The following is a 22,851-nucleotide window of genomic DNA, read 5'->3' on the forward strand; positions in this document are numbered from 1 at the left end:
CTAGGGATAGGATGTAGAGTCTTATCTTGATGTATGTATGCTTATGTGTAATGTCTTGACTATATGCATGTGCATTAATGTTATGATATGTATGTTGTGGGTCCATGTGTATCCATATGAACTATATGTGTAATACCCGGCTAGACTCCGGTATCGGAATTCCTACCGTCCGGTGGAATCTTGGATGTCGGAAGCCTCTAGTAGGGTAGAAACATGTTTTCATGAAATGTTTTAAGGTATTTCATGGTTTTAAGTAAAATGGAAATGAGTTTTTGCATAAAAACAACCTTGGAGGAAAACTCAGGTTCGGCCGCCGAACAGGCATGCCTTCGGGAGCACTTTTAGGCCCCCGAAAGCATAAGTGAGGAAAGTCCAGGTTCGGCCGCCGAACCTCAAGTTCGGCCGCCGAACATGGCATGCATGCGGAGGCACGTTCGACCCCCGAACGTGGCCTGACCAGCCACTATAAAAGGGTCCCTTAGCCGAAAACGGGCGAGCTTTTTCCCCATTTTCGGCCAAGGTGAGCTCTCCGCCGTCCCTCACCGATCTTGAGTTCTTTCCTTCCAATCCTACTCGATTTTCATGAGTTTTTACTTTGTTTTGAAGATTTTCAAGCTTTGAGCAAAGTTTTGGAGCTTTGAGCAAAGTTTTGGAGCTTTGAGGTTCAAGGGAACTCAACCCCTCCCATCTCCGAGTTTAGGTCGTCTCTCTCTCGATCTCCACGAGGTAAGAGCCGATCTTAAGCTCATTGCATGTTTTAAGTGAGTTTTAAGTAGATCTATGGGTTAGAATGCATGTTTAGCTCATGGTTAGGTTTATGGGTTTTATATGTGTTTATGAACAATGTGAGTTGCTGGATGTGTTGTAGTTGGGGTTTTTGATGGTTTGATGCCCCTAGGAACATGTATGTTTGCTTGTGTATGATTGGGAATGTTGTAGAATAGGTTTATGCATGATTGGATAGTTTTGGAGGCAAATGTGCATAGAAGAGCTGAGTTTCTGCCACTAAGGGAGAAACCAGGTTCGGCAGCCGAAGGAACTTTCGGCCGCTGAACATGCTTGTGGAGGCAGCCTTCGGCTACCGAAGCTTGCCCCCGAAAGGAGACTTTCGTCTCTGTCTGAGAGTTTCGGCCGCCGAAAGTGCCGCCGAACCTGCCTGACTTTCGGCTCTGGAGGGACTTTCGGCCGCCGAATCTGCCGCCGAAAGTGCCCTGTCCAGCCCTCTCTTGCATGTTTTTCTATGATTGTTTCATGATGTTTTAGGGGGTTTTTGGGGAGTAGTTTAGAGTTATGTTCATGTTTGTTTAGTCCCTCATTTGAGTCCACCTGTGTAGGTTCGGACCCGAGGAACCGAGGACCCCAGCAGTGAGTCAGCTGCTCCAGTGTCTGGTCAGAGCTATCCAGAGGTGAGTGGAATAACTCATTACGTTTTAAAGCAAATAATGGACTTTTTAGCATGTTTCACGCATCATGAATGCCATGAGATGTACTAGGTTGTTTGCATTAGAATCCACGAATATGTTGCATTGCATACTTTATTGTTGATTGATGTGGATGAACGTTGGATGATCCATAGCCCTCAATCTATGATGTGGCGATGTGATATGTACAGTACGGAATGTAAGACCAGTGGGACCCATTCTACGTTCGCTGGCACCATGTAAGGGAAAGACCAGGACCCATTCTACGTTATGGCACAGTTGGACTGTTATGTTATGCTATGTTATGTAAGAGAAAGACCAGGACCCATTCTACGTTCTGGCACAGTTGGACTATGTAGAGGGCTATTGGTGACAAGTTCATCCTTGATGTGATTAGCTGTGATGTGATGCATTCCATGATGCCATATGATTTAAATGTTTTTATTATTCTGCTCACTGGGCTCTAGTAACTCACCCCTCTCCCAATTTCCCCAGGATTGCAGGTACAGGGTAGACCAGGAGGTTTACAAGAGTAATGAAGTTTCGTGTTTGTGATAGATAGAATGTGGACATGATGATTTGTAAAATGATGTAAAAGTTAGGAGTATTATGTGATGTAATGATATTGAGGATTAGAGGTTGTGCTTGACCTATGTGTAAGGTATCCCTTTTAATGCATGATCTTAAATCTTTTTATGATATTTTTGTACACCAACTCAACGTATAATGTTTTGCCCATTGGGGCATTGTGGAGATCCCACTGAGGGGTCATATTTATGATTTTGATATGTTCAGTGCATGCACAGGTTGAGTTTGGTGTATGATGGAATGAATGAAAGAAAAGTTTTAAATTTTTATGTATGTTGTTGATCATGTATGGGATTAAACAAGTTTTCAGGTTGTATGTCAGGCTTGCTACGGGTCTTGGCGGCCTTAAGCCGACCCGGATCCTAGCGCCGGTAGCGGTCCGATTTTCGGGTCGTTACAATATGATGCTAATGTTTATATGTTTAATGTTGTTTTTCAGACGATAGGATGCGTGGATCAAGTCGATCTGCATGATTGACCAGAGTTCCACCTAAAAATAAGGATATAGATGCCCTTCCTCCTACTGCTCCATCAAGAGCATGGACAAGTAGAAGGAACAGGGGAGAAGTGTCAAGGGACCCTAGAAGATCTTTTGATGTAAACAGAAGAAGAACAGATCCAGGTAGGATATCTGTAGATGTCAGAGAATCAGTGGGTGATAATTAGAGGAGAGATGAAAGTTTGGGTATGAGCTTTGAAAGAGAGGGTGTGGGAGAGTTTGAAGGAGGAATAAGAGGCTCTCAAGCCTCAAGATCCGCCTATCCACCTCATTACTAGCCTTACCCATAGAGACCCGAGTACTCGATGGGTGGTTCATCGGATTACTCTAATAATCAGTCCAAATTTAAAGCATTTTATCATATTGTTATTAATGTTAATTTACACTTTTTTTGTCTAATTTTATGGTTTTGATCTTATTTTGCAGAAAACGGTGTAAAGAGGTAATTTGGAGAAAATACTCTTAAAACTGCCTAAAAGAGGATGAAAGAGAACAAGTTGTTTGCTCCAGTCAAGTTGCAACTGAAGTGAAGATAAATAAGGAAAGTGGCAAATAAGGAAAGTGCAGTCAGCAGAGCAATTTGAAATTCAAATTTCAAATCTTCAAGAATCCCTTTCCTTATTGAGGAAGCCAAATCTCAAGAAGATGCACATTCAAAATTTGAAATTCAAAATTCAGCTTGTTAAGGAAGCCAAATCTCAAGAAGATATACTTGCCTCTCAAGTCTTACACATTCAAGATTCAAAATTTAAAATTCAAAAGAAGGTTCCACCTCACCAAGTAAAACTTGGGGCAACACTCCATCCTATCTTCAAGTGCCGCACACCCTATATATGCCTTTCTTCTCCATTTGGTGCAACTCTCTCATCTCTCCCTTCTCCACTATTCGGCCACACAAGTCTCTTCTCCTTCCAAGGCCACCGGCCACTCCTTCTCTTCTTCATCTCTTTCTTTTATTTTCTTGTTTTGTTTCAGCCATGAGTGGCTGAAACTCTTATTTCTAGTTGAAAATTGATTGATACTTTAGTTGTTTTATGGATTGGGAGATCTGAACACACATTGTTTAACTTTTGTTTTTCAATATTCATGCAATCTCATGCTTAATTCCATTGTTGCTTTGTTATTTTGATCAATATGGCCAATTGATTCTTGATTGCAAGGTAATAATTTGTTAGTTTGGATAGTTTTAAGTCTGTAATTGCTTGGATTGTTCAAACACAAGTAACTCTTGGTGTAAAAACTAAGAAAATTGCATGATCTAGCGATATCACCATGCGTTTGGATAGCTAGAATTAGGTCTCTCTATTTCTTAATACAATTGACAGTTGTTAGATGTCTAAGGCCCAAGGACGTTCCTTGGTAACTTGTTGATTAGTGATTGGTTAGAGGATGTTCCCTAATTAATTTATGCTTAAGGAGAGATATGGTGGTGAGAAGTGTCTTGTCTAAGTCCCAAGGACATTCCTTAGCAATTTGTTGATTAGTGATTGGTTAGAGGATGTTCCCTAATTAATTTATGTTTAAGGAGAGATATGGTGATGAGAAGCGTTTTCCATCTCTATAACTAATTTATTGAATTAAACAAAGGAACCTAAGTATCAATGATCAATCCCAACAACTGAAGTGGATCCAAGGATTCCTTTGTCTAATCCCTCTTGTCTAATCCCTCTTGAAGGATGGAAGTAGCCAGTTTTATGCCCATTAATCTGTATAGAGTACAACGTTATAGTGACACAAGTCATAATCCATTTAATCCGAGTGTCATGGAAGTCAAAGCAATGAAGCATATGCTCTAGAAAATCCCATTCCACATACTCATAGGCCTTGCTAACATCAAGTTTGAGAGCCATCCCATAGTTTTTATATTTACTTCTCAACTTTAGGAAATGCATGACCTCATTATTGATAAGGATGTTGTCCAAGATCAATCTGTTTTTAGTGAAAGCACTCTACTCTTCCTTGATAATGGAGTCCATGATAGGTTGTAGCCGAGATGCAAGAACCTTGGAAATAATTTTATAAATTACGTTGCACAAGGCAATTGGTCTTAGATCTCTCATCTTTTGGACCTGCTTAACTTTAGGAATCAAAGAGATCAGTGTGTGGTTCATATTCCTATGCATAAAACCATTGGCAAAGGAATGTTGGACTGCCTGACAAACATCGCTTCCAACTATGTGCCAATACTTTTGAAAGAACATACTAGTAAAACATCTTCTCTAGAGCTTTAGAAGGATATATGGCAAAGGTTGCTCCTTTGATTTCATCTAGCAATACCGGTTTAATCAACTGAATATTCATGTCCTCAAAGACCCTATTTTGGAAACCTGCAGTAAACTCATGAAGCGCCGTTGGGTTCTGTGAAGAGTAAATATGAGTGAAGTAATCAAGAGCAATAGATTGAATATCCTGAAGAGAAGTTCTCCAACATCCCGAAGAATCAAGTAGGCCCACTATGAAATTTCTTTTCCTTCTCTGGATAACCTTAGCATGAAAGAAGCTTATGTTATACTCTCCCTGCTGAAGCCAATTAATTCTGGCTTTTTGAGCCTAAAAAGCTTCTTCATTCTGGATTTCTAAGACCAACTCTTTCTCAACCCGACGAATATTTTCAGCATCCCAACAAGAGGCTTGTTTGATAGTAGAGAGCTCTTCCTGAAGAGAATTAATTCTAATTCTCGAATTGTGATGATGAGACACATTCCAATGAACAATAGCATGTCTACAAAGTTTTAAATTGGTAAGCATATGAGACGTACCATTATCGAGAGGCACTGATTTCTAGGAAGAAGCAACGAGTTGCTCAAAATTTTCTTTGTTACACCATCTACTATCAAAACGAAACATCCTCTTCGCTTTAGAAAAATTCGAGTTCAAGATGAGTAAGATAGGTCTATGGTCTGAATCTAAATCCTCCAGATGATGCACCTGTGCTTCTGGATAATTTAGCAGCCAGTTATGAGAGAAAAGAAATTTATCAATTCTTTCTTGAATATTCTTTAATCCAGCTCTATGATTGTTCCAAGTCATAATAGGGCTATAAAATGCAGATAAAAAAGTTTTAGCTGGTTAACAAAATTACGAAAGAAAAGCATTTTAGAATCAATGTAGGGATTGCCACCCAGCTTCTCATACTATGGAGAAAAGCATTAAAGTCACCCATGAGAAGGTGTACATCAGAAATGTTCTTAGCATAATTTAAAACAAAAAGAAGCTGATTTCACCCTATTTTGGTTGTCAAGCACCGTGGCATCTATTATAAAATGTGTCCACTTAATGACCGAAACGGAGCAGTGGTTCCTCCAAGCAAGACACAGCCCTCCAACTATACCGATCAGATCGACCAAAATTACATTATAGAAGCCACATCTGTGAATCCATTTTTTAACAGCCTTAACATTATTTTTTGTCTCCATGAGGAAGACAAGATCCGGAAATGGGATTTACACATCCCTTTGAGGTTATGGATTGTCAGGGATTCCATACACTGACAATTCCAGCTCAAAAATTTCATTTGGATACTGGGGCCATTTTGAACTGGCTTCCTCCACCCTCAGGTAATTTGTATCATTCAAAAACACTTTCTTGCTATTGTCTGAGCTTCCTTCTTCCTCTCTGTTATGTTTCCTTCCGGAAATGAAATTAGTTTTTGGGCTTTGGTCTCATTCAGTTATTGGTCTGGAGGAATCTCCTCGATTATGATAGCTGAGTCTGTTCCTCGAACATTTCTGACTCGCCTTTCCAATTACGTAGATGGCATGCTTGAGGCTGAAAGGAAGTCTCAACATTATCAATATTAGATCTCTTTCCTTCCTGGGTTGTGTGAATTTTTGTTCGAGGGAAGAGAATCATGGCCAGCTTGATTTGGTCTTCAAAAGACATCCAAGATTGAATGTCAAGCTTCCTAGGCGGGATGGCAAGAGGAGTGCATCGTGATGCATAAGAATTTCTTCTTTGTCGTCACACAGAAAATTTCTGTCCTGTAAATAGCTTACCCAAGGATTTTGATTGGGCTTGGTGAATTTGGTCCCGTCACCTTTGGTCTTAATTAAGAAGAGCTTGCCGTTTTAATTTAAGCCCATGATCCTCCTGGTTGGTCTTGTTGTGAGCCACAATTTTTCTTATGAGTGAGGTCCATAGAACGTTGGGCTGAGAAAACAAACGAGGTTGGGTTCTCCAGCTTTGAATCAAGATGTAGGTTTGGTTCATTCAAGGCCCGGCCCAAAGAACTCGAGCCCCTCTCCACATCTTTGTCGGAGATTAAATTTTGTTCAGTCTCAATCACCTTCTTTCCCAATACTCCAGCATTAAATGCTTCTATTTGCAGGCATCAAAAATGGAAAACTGTCAAAAAGGAGGTTAGAATTAATTTGATTTTTGCATTGAGTGGAAAGATATTCTTGAAATAATATCTTGATATGATCTGGAAATATGGGAGCTTGTAGAGAGCCGTTGAAATCTGAAAGGGGCAATGGGCTCGAAGTTGACGCAAACGGTAATGTGGAAGACTAGGGAGTGCTTGTGTCAGAGTTGTTTAGTAAGTGCTTTTGGGGTGACAGAAAGGGTTTGGAATGAGCGGTTTTTCTGTGGGTTTGGCCTGAAAACCGGTTCAATAACAGCAGAATTTACAATAATGGCAGTATTGGTTGGAGGTGGCGAGCTCCGCCGTTCGATTGGAGTGTGAGGTGTGGGGTTAACAGTAGATTTGTTGGTTTGCTTTAAAGTAGCATTTTGATTTTTGAATAAGATGGGTGCTTCGAGCCGAGGTCCAAAAAAGTGTTTGCCCTCCTCTGGTTGTCTCTCCTTCGTCAAGCAACATTTTCTGGTGGCAATTTTTCTTCAAATAACCGATGATTTCACAAGAATAGCAGAAATCCGGGAGCTTCTCGAAGCGAAAGGAAACCCAGTGTGTTGTGCCATCGAGTCTTTTGTTTTGAAAACCTGTTGGTAAAGGTTTGCTTAGGTCCAAAGAGACTCGAAGCCTCAAGAACAGAGGTATACCAATACAACCTTCCTGTGCCAAATCAACTTCCAGAAAAATCCCTATGAAGTTACCAATTATTTGGGCATTCAGCATGTTTAGCTGATTGGGAGGCAAACCATGGACTTGAGTCCAAATGGGTGTGGATAAGAAGTTGAGCTCATCAAATGGAATCTCAGGTGGCCATTCTCTCATTCAGTGGCGCAGCCAGGAGCTTCCCTTTGGTAGGGCATCACTGGCTTAGCGCGACATTAATAATTTATCGAAATTTTAGCAAAACATCCCTAAAATATGGACATTTTCCAAATAATTTAACATGTTTATCCAACACAATAGATCCAATATAATTTTATAGATAACAAATCCAATATTTTTCACCGAACAAAATAAATCTATTATTTATACATCTAACAAGGATTTGGTCGACGAATTTTTAGTGGTCGCAATTGGTTTCTTCTAGACGCCAAGTTTTGAAAAGATTGCATAATCACTTCATCATCGATACTTCTAAAAATTTCTTTCTCAAAGTAACACACCAAACAGTCTGATAGTAAGTCATCTCCTAATCGGTTGCGTAAATCAGTCTTCACCACATTCATCGCTGAAAAAGTTCTTTCCACACTAGCTGTTCCAACCGGCAATATCAAAGCTAACTCGATTAGTCGGTAGACTAAAGGGAAATAAGTGTGGTAATTTATCTCCACCATCTTCTTTGCAAGATCTCCAAGATTGGAAATATTTGAGAATATCTCATTTGATCTCATATCACAGATATAATTTTGAAGTTGATGGTCAAGCTCAATTATATCAGTGGAACTAAAATCATCTGAATACAACTTAGCTAGTTGCAATAAGCGGACATGATCAAAATTTGCAAAAGAATTTGAAGGATCCAAACACATCACACATCTAAGTAGCTCTGTATTTGCCTCAGTGAAGTGTTTATCCATTTCCATTGCAATAACATCAATTACCTAATATCATATAAATTAAAGGTTGAATTATATTATATAATTAAATAATTATCAATGCTTTTAAAATAAGGTAAAAGTAAATACCTTTATGAAGATATCGATCCGAAAATGATGAAGATATGTCATTGGTTCTCCACCCTTAAGCCTTTTTCGAGATCGACCATGAACAAAATTCTCCATATTAGGCACATCAATAGAATGTCCTTCACAAAATTCAGTTACTTCCTTCAATAAATTATCCCAACCATCTTCCCTCAATTCTTGCAACTTATTTTTCACAACATTAATCATATTGAGTGCATATCCTATATTTTGATCTCTTGCTTGCAGAATCTTTGATAGGGTATTTGTAATTCCCAAAATCTTCATCATGAACTTTCCAATGAAAACAAATTGAAAACAATCCATCTTATCAAATACACCCCCAGCAGACTGTCGGATTTTAAGACTTTCACCTAGTTTGTTTATTGCCAACAACACTCTTTCAACTGAATTCCACATGTCAAAAAGTCTAACTATTGTTGTGTAGTGAGAACCCCAACGTGTATCACCAGGCCGAGCTAAACTTATTTCTTGATTCTGACCTCTTCCAGTTGAAATCTCACCCATCTCCACTTAATTCAACACTTCCTCATTGTGTATTTCTCGAAGAGTATCCTTTCTTTTGCACGAAGCTCCAATTGTATTCACTATCATTGACAATGTTTCAAAGAAATCACCTACACTCTCTGATTCATGTGAAGCAGTCACAACAACTAACTGAAGTTGGTGGGCAAAACAATGAATATAATGTGCATTTTTGTTTTCTTTTAGAATGAGTGTTTTTAACCCATTAAATTCACCGCTCATGTTTGCAGCTCCATCGTAACCTTGCCCTCTGAGTTTTGCAAGTGATAAATCATGCTTGGCAAAAAAAGTATCAATAACATTTTTTAGAACTTTTGCAGAAGTCTCATTCACATGAACCAATCCAAGAAAACGTTCCAAAACCATTCCTTTGTCATTAACAAATCTCAACACCAAAGACATTTGCTCCTTTACTGAACAATCTCGGGCTTCATCAACCAAAAGAGCAAACTTCTTCTCCCCTATCTCATTCAATATGATCTTTCTCGTTTCCATTGCACAACATTCAATAATATCCCTTTGAATCGTAGGAGAAGTCAATTGATTATTTCCTGGAGCATTCTTTCCCATCACTTTATTTACATTTTCTTCTCGCTTGCATACCCAACTAATATGTTCTAGAAAATTACCTTTGTGGAGTGACTCTGCAGATTCATCATGTCCTCTAAAAGGCAAACCTTCCTCTAAAAGTATTCGAGCAACACTTACAACCGTTGACAATCGAGTGCGATAATCATCTTCCATAGCAGCAGTTTGTCTTGCCAATAGCTGATTCACATTCCCTCTTTGATTACGATATTGCTCGACCTTCATTCTACAACCACTATGTGAGCTACCAGGACTTCCTTCATGATTGACAAATGCACGTCTTCCATCTTTCCAGTTATTAAAACCAATCTCAGTAAAAACATTTCCCCCACTTCTATTGTTATTTGCAAACAAATAACAATATAAACAATAAGCTTTGTCTTTAGATACACTATACTCTAACCATTCATAATCCTTGAACCAAGCAACTTGAAACCTTCGATTCTTTTCGCGAATAAGAGTGAATGGAAATTCATGCCCAACTGGTTGACAAGGGCCTTTAGCTAAGTATCTTCTCCTCAATGAATCTCTAATTTCAAATGGGTAACTATCAATTGGTTTTCGCAGTCCAGGATCACCAATAATATCATCATCTGATGCAAGACTTTCTTTCTCAACAAAAGCAACTTTCTCCTTTGGCTTTGAATTTAAAGGTTCTGAATTTTTTGGTAGTTTGGTAAAATATTTATCGATCATTATTGTAATTCCTATTTAAATAAACAAATAAAATATCAAAATCAATTACACATTCATCAAAGACTATCAATTTAACTATTTAAGTTTCTTATGTACTTGACATAAATTCGTCAGTGATTTGTTTTTGGTATAAAATTCAAATGGGTAACATAGTTTGTGTATAAAATTCAATTTAAATTTTTCAATATCTAAATTTAAATAAAACCTAAATTTATGTATAACACACAAACATACATAATTAGTATCATAATTAACAATTTAACATCAATTTCAAGAGTATGTAAAACACATAAACATTAAACAATATGATTGGTAACTAATTTATTCAACACATTCATGATTAATCCCTAATTTTAATTTAATAAACCCTAAATTAAATACTCAATTAATTGAACAAATTTAAACAATTTAACATCAATTTCAAAAGTATGTAAAACACACAACAATTATAATATGATTGTAACTAATTTATTCAACAAATTGATAATTAATCACTAATTGTAATTGAATAAACCCTAATAAATTGAACATTTAATTAATTAAACAAATAACAAAACAAAAAAAAAAGCAGACTCACCTGACCGGCAGCGGATTCCGGCGGCACAGTAGCACAGGCGAGGAGACAGGCAGGCAGACTGGCAGAGGCAGGCTGAGTTGTGGCCTTGTGTTGTGGCGTTGAACTTAGGCTTCTGCTGTTCTACATATGTATATATAAGTTTTAACTTTTATTTTTTTTCCTATTTAAGGCTACAAAACGGCGCCGTTTAATTTATTTTTTTTTAAAATAAAATCTTCAAAACGACGTCGTTTTGAAGAACCCTAAAAAAAAAAAATAAAACTTTCAAACTTCTATTATTTCCAGCCAGCCGCCTTCCTTCTTCTTCATCCTCCAAAGGGGGGACGCTGCAACTGCACTGCTGCGGCACCACCGGCTGCGCCGGTGCGGCACCTTCATCCCCCTTCAAAGCATTTTCCGGTCGCCGGTACGGCACGTGCCCCCCCTTGCCGTACCGTCCCTCCGCCCCTGCTCTCATAGCCAAGAGTTGATTGTTGATTGACCAAGGTCTGTTGTCTAAAACATGCCTCACATCCGCTTCATGACCGAAAGATAAAATGTACGTGTTGTTCCGCTTAGGGACCACTGTAAATTCTCTTCTTGGATTCCAAGACTTTGTGAGAATATTTTTAATAATTTACACATTGAAGCTCTGTCTGAAATAAGTTTACCAACTAGGATTTTTGAATGGGTCTGTTGGCTTTGATCATTGTCAGTGGTGAGTTGAAGGATGAGTTCAAAACAGTTTAAAGTTTGTGCTCTTTTAATGAGAGCTCATTTACTTCTTGAGTCGTGCTGGACATGATAGTTGGGTAGAGTAAAGGAGGGGTATGGATACAGGAAAGATGGTGGGTTAACGTGTTGTGAACATGAGGAAGGCAAGAGAAGGAGATGACAAAAGCAGGTATTGAAACGCAGATAGCAGGTAGGAATTCCTAGACGAAATTTTGATTTAGCAGTCTTTAGATTTTTAATCTAGCTTTCGAGAGATGGGGTTTCCGCTAACGAATCAGGATTATTAAAAATTGGTATCATTGTGACAAAATAGTTACGGAATAAAAATTAACATATTAATTACCGGTATTGTCAGAGCATTGTGACAAATTTTCTAACAAAATTGAAATCCGTTACAAATTCTTAAAGGGGTTTCTGACTTAAACCTAAAAATGTGCCAAAAAAAAATAAAATTAGAAAAAGGCCTATTATTATCTCTTTTTTTTTTAAAAAAAAAAAACCCTTTACTGATCGTTTCCCAAACATCTTTCACTGAACTTTACTGTCTCCTTTAGTAATCCATCGTTAGCAATTTTATCCTTTCTCCTTGCCATTCATTGTTCCATTGCCATTCATCCTCTCCTTTTTCCATTGATCCCACTGTGCATCAGTCTCAATTGCCATTCCAGTCTCCATTGCGATCTGTAAGTGTGCCATTGTACAGCCTTAAGTATAGTTCCTCTCTCCCTTGCAATCGAGTCCAACGTTGTTCTCTCCTATTGACAAAATCTTCTTCATTATCTCTACAAGTAGGTTGTCATCCTTGTAACAGTTGTTTTATTCTATTTGCTACCATGTGTGAAACATGTGTGATTTTTTAATTTTGTTGTGATTTAAAATAGTAGCTTTGTGTTTTTCATCCTAATCTAGCATTCTTGTCCTTTGTGAGAGTTGAAATTACTAGTCGGCTCAATATTGCTTGATTTAATTTGGCTCTATACTGTTTAAATTGATTTGTTTTTGCATTATAGAACCACATGTATGATCATTAGTTCCGTAGATGAGTATAGAAAAAATAGGCCCAATGGGTGGAATTGCAATGGTGACAGTGGAGATATAACTCAATACTCACATTCCTGTCACTACTCGCTTCATCCCCCTATTGGTTATCACCTCCTGGAAAAACATGGAAAGAGAGTAGAGTGAGCAATTGGATTGCATTCTCTCTTATTTGTTGGCTTTGGGTGCTTGTGGTGTCATGAGAAGAGTTAGTGGAGGCAGGGTTATGCAACTTGGATACCAAATTTCAACTTTATGTAAATCTCAAACTTGCTGGACTTACCTGTATCATTCCTTGTATTGTGTTGATTATTCCTAAAATGTGTAATTTCAACTCTTATAAATGTTAAACTTGCTGAACTTATATGCTGGCCAACAGATATGATGTCTTAGTGTTATGCTTATCTTGTGCTTGGTGTAATTGCCTATATCATTAACATTTCCCTGGTGTATTTAATGTTTGGCATTTGGCCCGCATTTTGATATGAATAGCCATGTCATGATTTTTTGGCTTTGCATTTCTACTTGAATGTGATAGTGGGGTTATTATATCTGAGTGATAGCGGTTGTCGAAGCCGTAAAAAATAAACTTATTAAACAATCAACAATTAACTTGCAGATAATGGCAATAGGGTCGAACCACAGGGAATTGACACCAAAGATTTTTCTAATAATGACTAGGCGAATAAATGACAAATAAATAAAAGAGGGGGGTTTTGTTTTGATGAATTAATTCTAGAAAGCAAGAGAAAGCAACAATTTAAGTAAACGAGAATTTCAATGGGAAAGAGGTTCTAGTTGAAATATGAGTTTAATTCAGCTTGTTCAGAATTGATCATTGACTATTTAAGACTCATATTTTATTTCAATAAATTAGTTTTGGTTTTGGAAGACGCTTCTCACAACCAAATTCCTCCTTAGTTCTAGTTTGATTAGGAAACGTTCGCCAATCAAACACTAATCAACAAGTTGCCAAGGAACGTCCTTGGGGCATTTAGCATCGAACAACTGTTGACTGCATTAAGACTTAGAGAAACCCAATTCTATCATTGTCAACCGCGTGGTCAAGTCTAGATTATGCAACTGATTATATTTGAGTTCAAACAATATAAGCAATTACGGACTTAGATCGTTCAAACAATTTATTACTCAAGCAATTTAAAAGCAATGGGCCCTTATTGATTCTAAAAGCAAAGTAACAATTATAAAAAAATCAAGTTGCATAAATATTGAAAGCAAATAAGAGTTTAACAATGGAGTTTTAAATCTTCCAATTCATCACAAATTTGAATTTCCTCAATTTCAACTAGAAAAGGAAGTGTTTAGTCACTCATGGTGGAAAAAAATACACAAAAGAAAGAAGGAAGAGAATCTGCTGTGTAGCTGGAGAATTTCCGAAGCTGAGAGCATGCTGAGATGATGTGGGCTGCCTCCTTTTATAGGTGAGGAATCCTAATCCAATTAGATTTTGGAATCCTAAATTGGATTGGTCTTTGTCTTTGATCTCTTCTTTAATTGTGAATAAATCTTCTTCTTGAGGAGGTCTATCTTGAGAGTGACTCTTTGAGATGCCCTAGAACTGATCTTGAAGTGTTTGAGAGGGGTTAGGACTTCTTTATTTTAAATATTGAATTTCTGTACTTTCCCGCTTCTGCTGTATTTTCTGCTGTCAATGTGATTGGGGCGGTGATTTGGGCAGATCACTGGCCCAATCGCTTTCTGTGAGTCAGTCCAGTTTTTAGCTTTCTGTCTCTGTTTCCTCCGCTTGATTTGGGCAGTGATTTGGGCAAATCGTCATACCCAAATCATTTCTGCGTATTGCCTCCGAGTTTCTGTTTCCTGCGGGTGACTTGGCCAATTCATTGACCCAATCAATCTCCTGTGAGATGGTTCAGGTTTCTGCTTTAGCTTGATCTGGGTAGTGATTTGGCCAAGTTACTGACCCAATCACTTTTTTGTCATTTTCTGCACTTTTTCTTCAGTTTTCCAATTTCTTCCTTTTTCTACAAAAACATAACAAAAACATAAATTAAGCTAAAAAAATGTGTAATTAAACAGTAATAAATATACTAAAAATGTGGCTAAATTATGCTTGATTAAATACCCCCACACCTAGCTTTTTGCTTGTCCTCAAGTAACAAACAACTTAGTCAATCAAGCCCCTTTTCTTTAGAGCCTAAGTACCACTTGATCAGCCCCCCTAGACTCCTAAATTGAAGTATTACAGTATAGAGTACATGCACTAAGGTTGTTCTCTCTTTTCCTTGTTTCCCTTCACCTACCATGGTCAAAGGAAAGGTTTTTGATTCAATCATGCTTATTCTATTTGTGTAAGCTCAATGCAACCTCTAAGAGTGACTTGCCCTCCCTTGAGCTTTTTATTTTATTCAGCAGCACTTTTTATTCTTGCCTGAAAAAATCACTAACCTTTTTACGCGAAGGTGCATATTGGTGATACCCACCCCCGGTTACTCAGTTAGTCACTTGTTCAAGTGGCTACTAGTTCTGTTCATAGCTTGTTTGGCCATTGGAACAGGTTTATGATTTGTGCTTTGTGCTGGTTTTTTCTTTTTCTTTTCTTTTCATGACAGTTTGGGCAAATCACCTCATAGGGAGTTACACTAACTTTTTATTTGCATGTATTTATATTTTTATTTCCCTTGACCAATGCAAATTTAGAGATTCAATTCAAGAAAAGAACTTCAAAAGTGAAGGTAGCACACTATAATTGATTCAATTAAAGGGGTGGAAAATCAATGGGGTCATGAGATAGGAAACTCTTTTAACCTTGTTATCTATGCTGAGTAGAGCAAAAGCTAAGTCAAAATTCTGTGTGTGTGTGTGCAAAAAGTGAAAAATGTGTGAAAAATTTTGGTGTGTGTTTATGGGGCAAAAAGATGCAAAAAGAAACAAAAAGAAAGCAAAAAGATAATATAAACGAAAAAAATATAACCTAACAGTAAATACCCCCACACCTATCCCAAACATTGTCCTCAATGGTTAAACATTTATATGGAAAAAATTAATAAGGAGAAGGAAAGGGACTGCCTGATCTGTGGGTGATTTGGGCAAATCACTCGCCAAATCACTGTCGGTCATGGTGCTGAGGCAGAAAATGGTCTACCAGTAGGTTCAACAGGTGCTCCATCCTGTGCATTCTGTCCTCAATTCTCCTGAGACGAGCCTCTACTGTCTGATTGGGGGCTGCGTCTTCAGGTGGCTGATGGGCATCCTGCTGGGGGGCTGCTGGAGGTACTCCATTTGGTGGTTCCTGTCCTATGTTCCCCATTGTCTCACCTGCTGGGGCATCTGTGGGGGCTGTCTGCTGGGTGGTGGTGAGCTGGTTGGCTGTCCTTCTTCTGAAAATACGCTCATGGCGTGGTGTGATGGGACCTGCAGGTGCAATGGAAAAAATATCCCCCACTTTGCAAAGCAACCCCATATCATCTAATGTGCGTAGGTCCAAGAGGGTTGGTTTGTGGGTGGGGGTAAGGTCAGTGTATGCTGGGTGTAACAATTTAAGATTCACTGGAATGGCAGTGATCAGATGGCCTAAAATCAGGGGCCTGTGATACTGCATGATGCTGGATAATTGGGTGGCAACCCAATATCAAAGATGGATCTTCCTGTGTGTGTGCATGCACCATAGTATGTATAGCTCAGTTCTGGTTAGGATGTTGGGAGCATCCTTCCTCCCCGAAAATGTATAGGCTAAGAACCTATGAATGTATTTGAGGCTGGGGTTTCTGAGGTAGAGGTCCTTGGACCGGGTGGGCGAATATGTGTCTGGGGGATTATCACACAATTCCAGATATGCAGAACTTGGATTAAATTCAGTAGGGAAGTCCCAAGTAGACTCAGGGCATTCATAGCCCATGGCAGTGCCAAATTTCTGCAGGGACAGGCGAAATCGCTGTCCCAATAGCCTGAACCCCACTGTGTCTGGTGTGTGCAGGTTGTGCATGGCTGGTTTGTCAAAATAAAACGTGGTGAAAAACTCGTGTGTGAGTTCAATGAAAGGGGGCATGTGCAGGAAGAAAAATTTGTCCCAACCAATAGCAGAGATGAGGGAGTGTACCTGGTTATGGAGTCTCAATGCGCTAAGGGTGCCAAAGTGTATGTACTTACCCGGGTGATAGGGCAGAGATGAAATTTTGTCCAGCCTGGTGCGCTCAGAAGCCTTGTTGAATGCCAGGGCTTGAGTGATGTGATCTGGGCATGATGGTTTGGGCAAATCGCTGGGCAGATCACTGGGCATATCACTGGGCAAGTCCCTGGGCATATCGCTGGGCATATCGCTATCTTCGTAGCCTGTGGGAGGTGTGTCCAAGAGTGCCTCTGGTTGTTGCTCCAGGCTCGATGGTGGTGGTGAAGGTGTTCTCAGCCGCTTCTGCCCATGGCCGGTGGAAGTGGTGGCTTCTGGTGGCGTTTCGCCTTTAGGGTTTGCCGTCGGAGCTGTTGGGGAGGTGGATGGTGGGGCAATCCTTATTGCTTTGTTTCGCCGGCGATACGTCTGGACGTCCGATGAGTCGGGGCGTCCGGTCGCTGTTCCAGTAGCCGGTGGCATTTCGGTGCTGGTTGGGACTGCTGGAGGGGCGTCCCATGCTTCGTCATCGCTGTCAGAGGGAACGGGTCTCGGTAGCCCTAGTCGCCGCCACACGCCTGGCCCGCCGGTAGCCTTCATTTTGATTCTGACCATGGTGGCTGGTGGTGGTTGTCGGTGAAGTTGAGCGTCGGAGAAGAAGAAAGAGAAGAGCGAGATGAAACAGAAAAGATAGAGTGAGAAAATAAAAAAAATAAAAGAGAAGTTACTTAAAGTGATTTGGGTAGTTGAACTGCCCTTATAATACCCGGCTAGACTCCGGTATCGGAATTCCTACCGTCCGGTGGAATCTCGGATGTCGGAAACCTCTAGAAGGGTAAAATCATGTTTTTATAAAATATTTTAATGTATTTTATGTTTTTAAGTAAGAAGGGAATTGAGTTTTGTATGAAAAAGACCAAGGAGGCATTTTCAGGTTCGGCCGCCGAACCTCAAGTTCGGCCGCCGAACATTGGATGGTTTAGGGGGGCAAGTTAGGCTTCCGAAATCTCAAAGGTTCGGCCGCCGAACCTCATGTTCGACCGCCGAACTTGCATGAGATGTGGGGGCACGTTCGGCTGCCGAAAGGTGGTCTGCCAGCCCTATATAAGAGCTCCATGGCCGAAACGGGCGAGTTTTCTCCCCATTTTCGGCCACGGTGAGTTCATGCTCCCCTTTGGTTCGTTTTTGATGTTTTTCCTCCGATCTCTCACGTTTTAACAAGTTTTATGTTGATTTGAAGAGATTTGAGCAAAAAGAGCAAGTTTGGAAGCTTGGAGACCAAAGAGTGGATTTCTCCCTACCTCCAAGCTACGATCGTCTTTCCTCTCGATCTTTAAGAGGTAAGCTTAGATCCAACCTTTCTTGCATGTTTTAAACTAGTTTTTATGAAGATCTATGGGGTAGAAATGCATGATAGGTTATTGTTATGTTTATGGGTTTTTGTATGTTTATGAACAATGTGGGTTGTTTGATGTGTTGTAGATGGGGTTTAGGATAGTTTGAAGCCCCTAGGAGCTTGTATGCTTGAGTATGCATGTAGTAGAATAGGAAAATGCATGATTAAATGTGTTGGGAGGTGTTTCTGCATGTTGAGCTGAGTTTCTGCCCTTCTGGGAGAAACCAGGTTCGGCAGCCGAAGGTTCTTTCGGCCGCCGAACCTGCCTGTGGTAGCATGAATCGACTGCCGAACCCTGCCCCCGAAAGATGACTTTCGGCTCTGGAAGGGACTTTTGGCCGCCGAAGGTGCCGCCGAACATGCATGAGTTTCGTCTCTAGAGGGAACCTTCGGCCGTCGAAAGTGCCGCCGAAGGTGCATGACTTTCGGCTCTAGAGGGCCTTTCGGCCGCCGAACCTGCCGCCGAAAGTGCCCTGTTCAGCCCTCCTTTGCATGTTTTCTATGGATGTTTTAAGGTGTTTTAGGGAGTTTTTGGGGAGTATTTTTAGAGTCATGTTCATAGATGTTTGGTCCCTCATTTGAGTCCACCTGTGTAGGTTTGGACCCGAGGAACCGAGGACCCCAGCAGTGAGTCAGCTGCCCCAGTGTCTGGTCTGAGCTAACCAGAGGTGAGTGGAATAACTCTTTACGTTTTAAAGTAAATAATAAATGATTCAGCATGATTCATGCATCACGAATGCCATGTGATATAATAGGTTGTTGCATTAGAATCCACGAATATGTTGCACTGCATTCTTTGTTGTGGATGTGGGTGAATGCTGTATGATACAATTAGTCCCTGAGGAAAGACCAGGACCCCATTCTACGGCTTGGCACGGTATGAAAGACCAGGACCCCATTCTACGGCCTGGCACGGTATGGAACGCAAAGACTAGGTGCCCAGATGAGGCCTTGGGGAAATGGTAAGTAATGTTATGATATGACAGGAAGACCAGGACCCCATTCTACGGCCTGGCACGGATATGATGCTGAGACTATTTGGTGACAGGTTTACCCTTGATGTGAATTGTCTGTGATATGACGCATTTCATGAAAGCATGAATGTTAATATATGTTTTTACTATTCTGCTCACTGGGCTCTAGTAGCTCACCCCTCTCCCTTAACCCCCAGGTTTGCAGGTACAGGGTAGACCAGGAGGTCAGCAAGAGTAATGAAGTCATGGTCATGTAATAGCTAGAGTGGACATGATAATTGTTGATATGTTATGTTGAGTACAGTCATGTAAAAGTATGATATAGAAATGTTATGTAATGATGCTTATGAAAGTTTAGAGTTGTGCTTGACCATAGTATTATGTTAATCCCTTTCTAGTACATGATCTTAATGTTTAATGATGATTATTGTAAACCAAACTCAATACATGTTATGTCACCCCATTGGGGCAATGATGAGACTCCAAAGAGGAGTTAATGTTTATGACTATGTTTATGTATAGTGCATGCATAGGTTGAGTTTGGTAAATGAATGAAAGAATGACTGAATGGAAAGAAAAGTTCAAATTTTTATGTATGTTGTTGATCATGTATGGGATTAAACAGGTTCACAGGTTGAATGTTGGCTTGCTACGGGTCCCGGCGGCCTTAAGTCGATCTGGATCCTAGCGCCGGTAGCGGTCCGATTTTTGGGTCGTTACAGCCCTGATCATTAAATGCTGGCTCTCTGGATTCTTGACAGGGTGATTTGGCCAGTGATTTGGGCAAATCATTTGGCCAGTGATTTGGGCAAATCATTTGGCCAGATCGCTTTCTTCCTTGCGGTTGCTTGGCTGGTACTGTTTACGTGACTATTCACGCCTCTTCTGATGATGTGCTGATTTGGCAATTTGGCTAGTGACTTGGTCAAATCATCTGGGCAAATCACTTCTTTGGTGCAACTGCTTGGTTGATCTTATTCCGTCTGAGATGAACCCTGTCGATGTGGCCTGTCGATTTGGGCAAATCACTGCCCCAATCACTTGTTACTATGCTACAGTCAGGTGATCTGCCCCAGTGATTTGGGCAAATCACCACATCTGGGCTGCCTCCCAGTAGTGCCCTGTTTTTTGTCTTGGGTTGGACTATCTGCCTTGATCAGTAGGTTAAGAAAGGGGAATCCAAGGGGATTTCTTCCACAAGATGAACAGTAAATCCTTCATAAAATTTCTTCAAATGATGTCCATTAACTTTGAAAACTTTGCTTGTTTGTGGACTCCGTATGTCAACAGCTCCATGTGGATAGACATGCTCAACCAAGAATGGCCCAATCCACCTAGACCGAAGCTTCCCAGGGAATAATTTGAACCTTGAATCAAAAAGCAAGACTTTATCACCAACCTGGAAGTATTTTCTGGAGATATTTTTATCATGGAAGGCTTTGGTCTTCGCTTTGTAATCCCATGAAGCTTCATATGCATCACACTGAATCTCTTCAAGCTCTTGAAGTTGCAATCTTCTGTTGGTTCCAGCTTCTTTTTCATCAAGATTGTAGCTCTTCACAGCCCAATAGGCTTTTTGTTCAAGTTCCACAGGTAGATGGCAAGCTTTCCCATAAATTAGCCTATATGGAGACATCCCAATTGGAGTTTTATATGCTGTTCTATATGCCCATAAGGCATCATTGAGGCACACACTCCAGTCCTTGCGATTTGGGCAGACCGTTTTCTCTAAGATGGACTTGATCTCCCTATTTGACACTTCGGCCAGCCCATTTGTTTGAGGATGATAGGCCGTGGAGGTTCTATGGATGACATGGTGCTTATTGAGGAGAGTTTCTACTACCTTGTTGCAAAAATGGGTGCCTCGGTCACTGATTATGGCCTTGGACAGACCAAATGTTGAGAAAATGTGGGATTTTACAAAGTCACAAACTGTTTTTGCATCATCAGCCCTTGTTGCCTTGGCCTCAATCCACTTAGACACATAATCCACAGTCAAAAGTATGTAGGTATTGCCAAAGGAAGGTGGGAATGGCCCCATGAAGTCAATGCCCCATATGTCAAAGATTTCACACACCATGATGGGGGCTTGGGGCATTTCACTTCGGTTTCCAAGGTTTCCCATTTGTTGGCATCTTGCACATGACCTACAAAATAAATAAGCATCTCTAAATAAGTTAGGCCAAAATAACCCACTTTCAAGAATTTTCAAGGATGTCTTGCGTGGCCCAAAGTGTCATCCACAGCTGTAAGAGTGGCAGAAAGTTAGGACAGAAGAAATCTCATGGTTAGGGATGCATCTTCGGATCACTTGGTCTGCACAATGCTTCCATAGGTAAGGCTCATCCCACACATAATACCTTGCCTCTTTCTTGATCTTGTCTCTCATGTGTTTGGGCAAATCAGTAGGCAAATCACCTGTGGCGAGGAAATTAACAATATCAGCATACCATGGTTCCTCTTCTTGGACAGCAAAGAGGTGCTCATCAGGGAAGGTCTCATTGATGGGGCATGGCTCCATTTCTGAAAGAATTCTGCTGAGGTGGTCAGCCACGAGGTTCTCCTTTCCCTTCTTGTCGCGGATTTCCAAGTCAAACTCTTGCAACAGCAATATCCATCGTACCAGCCGTGGTTTGGACTCCTTTTTCTTGATTAAATACCTCAATACAGCATGGTCTGAATAAATAATTACCTTTGTCCTAAGTAGATAGGATCGAAATTTCTCCAATGCAAACACTACGGCCAATAACTCTTTTTCCGTTGTGGAATAATTGCATTGTGCTGCATCTAAAGTGCGTGAGGCATAGTGAATGACATGAGGAGAGTTACCTACACACTGTCCCAACACTGCACCTATAGCAAAGTTGCTGGCGTCGCACATGATTTCAAATGGAAGGGTCCAGTCAGGAGGCTGGATGATTGGGGCAGAAATCAGCAGTGATTTTACCAAATCAAAAGCTGTTTTGCAGCTGTCATCAAAGTCGAATGGCACATCCTGCTGTAACAACCTGCACAAAGGCTGAGTTATTTTGGAAAAATCCTTGATGAACCTCCTGTAAAAACCAGCATGTCCAAGGAATGATCAAATCTCCCTAATGCTGGTTGGGTAGGGCAGATTTTTGATGGTGTCAATTTTGGCTTTGTCCACCTCAATCCCTTTTACTGAAACAATATGGCCTAAGATTAAGCCATGGCTGACCATAAAGTGGCACTTTTCGTAGTTGAGAACTAAATTTGTCTCCAAACACCTTTGAAGTATCTTCTCCAAGTTGGCAAGGCATTCATTGAAAGAGTTGCCATATACCGTAAAGTCATCCATGAAGACTTCAATAATCTTCTCCACATGATCAGAAAAAATGCTCATCATGCACCTTTGGAAAGTGGCTAGTGCATTGCAAAGACCGAAGGGCATCCTCCTAAATGCGAAGGTGCCAAATGGGCATGTGAAAGTGGTCTTCTCTTGGTCTTCAGGTGCAATGGGAATTTGGTAAAATCCCGAATATCCATCAAGGCAGCAATAATGGCTTTTTCCAGCAAGTCTCTCAAACATCTGGTCCATGAAGGGCAAGGGAAAGTGGTCCTTTCTTGTGGCTGTGTTGAGCTTCCTATAATCCATACAAACTCTCCACCCATTTTGCACACGAGTGGGTACTAGCTCTCCTTCAGAATTAGGGACAATGGTAATCCCAGTTTT

General features: G+C 40.3%; 2 protein-coding genes across 2 annotated transcripts; both read right to left on the minus strand.

Moving 5' to 3' along the window:
- Window positions 1-7,810: 7,810 nt before the first annotated feature.
- LOC110602063 lies at window positions 7,811-9,074 on the minus strand. The gene is made up of 2 exons (XM_043954708.1): window positions 8,548-9,074; window positions 7,811-8,463 (listed from the first exon to the last, which is right to left on the minus strand). The coding sequence occupies exons 1-2, from the start codon at window positions 9,070-9,072 to the stop codon at window positions 7,897-7,899; spliced, it is 1,092 nt and encodes a 363-aa protein (XP_043810643.1). The 5' UTR covers window positions 9,073-9,074; the 3' UTR covers window positions 7,811-7,896.
- Window positions 9,075-9,078: 4 nt separating this feature from the next.
- Window positions 9,079-10,374, minus strand: LOC122723255 (zinc finger MYM-type protein 1-like). The gene has a single exon (XM_043955037.1). The coding sequence runs from the start codon at window positions 10,372-10,374 to the stop codon at window positions 9,079-9,081; it is 1,296 nt and encodes a 431-aa protein (XP_043810972.1).
- Between the last annotated feature and the right edge of the window lie 12,477 nt (window positions 10,375-22,851).

This window comes from Manihot esculenta, chromosome 3 (assembly GCF_001659605.2).
Source record: "Manihot esculenta cultivar AM560-2 chromosome 3, M.esculenta_v8, whole genome shotgun sequence".
Classification (NCBI taxonomy): domain Eukaryota; kingdom Viridiplantae; phylum Streptophyta; class Magnoliopsida; order Malpighiales; family Euphorbiaceae; genus Manihot; species Manihot esculenta.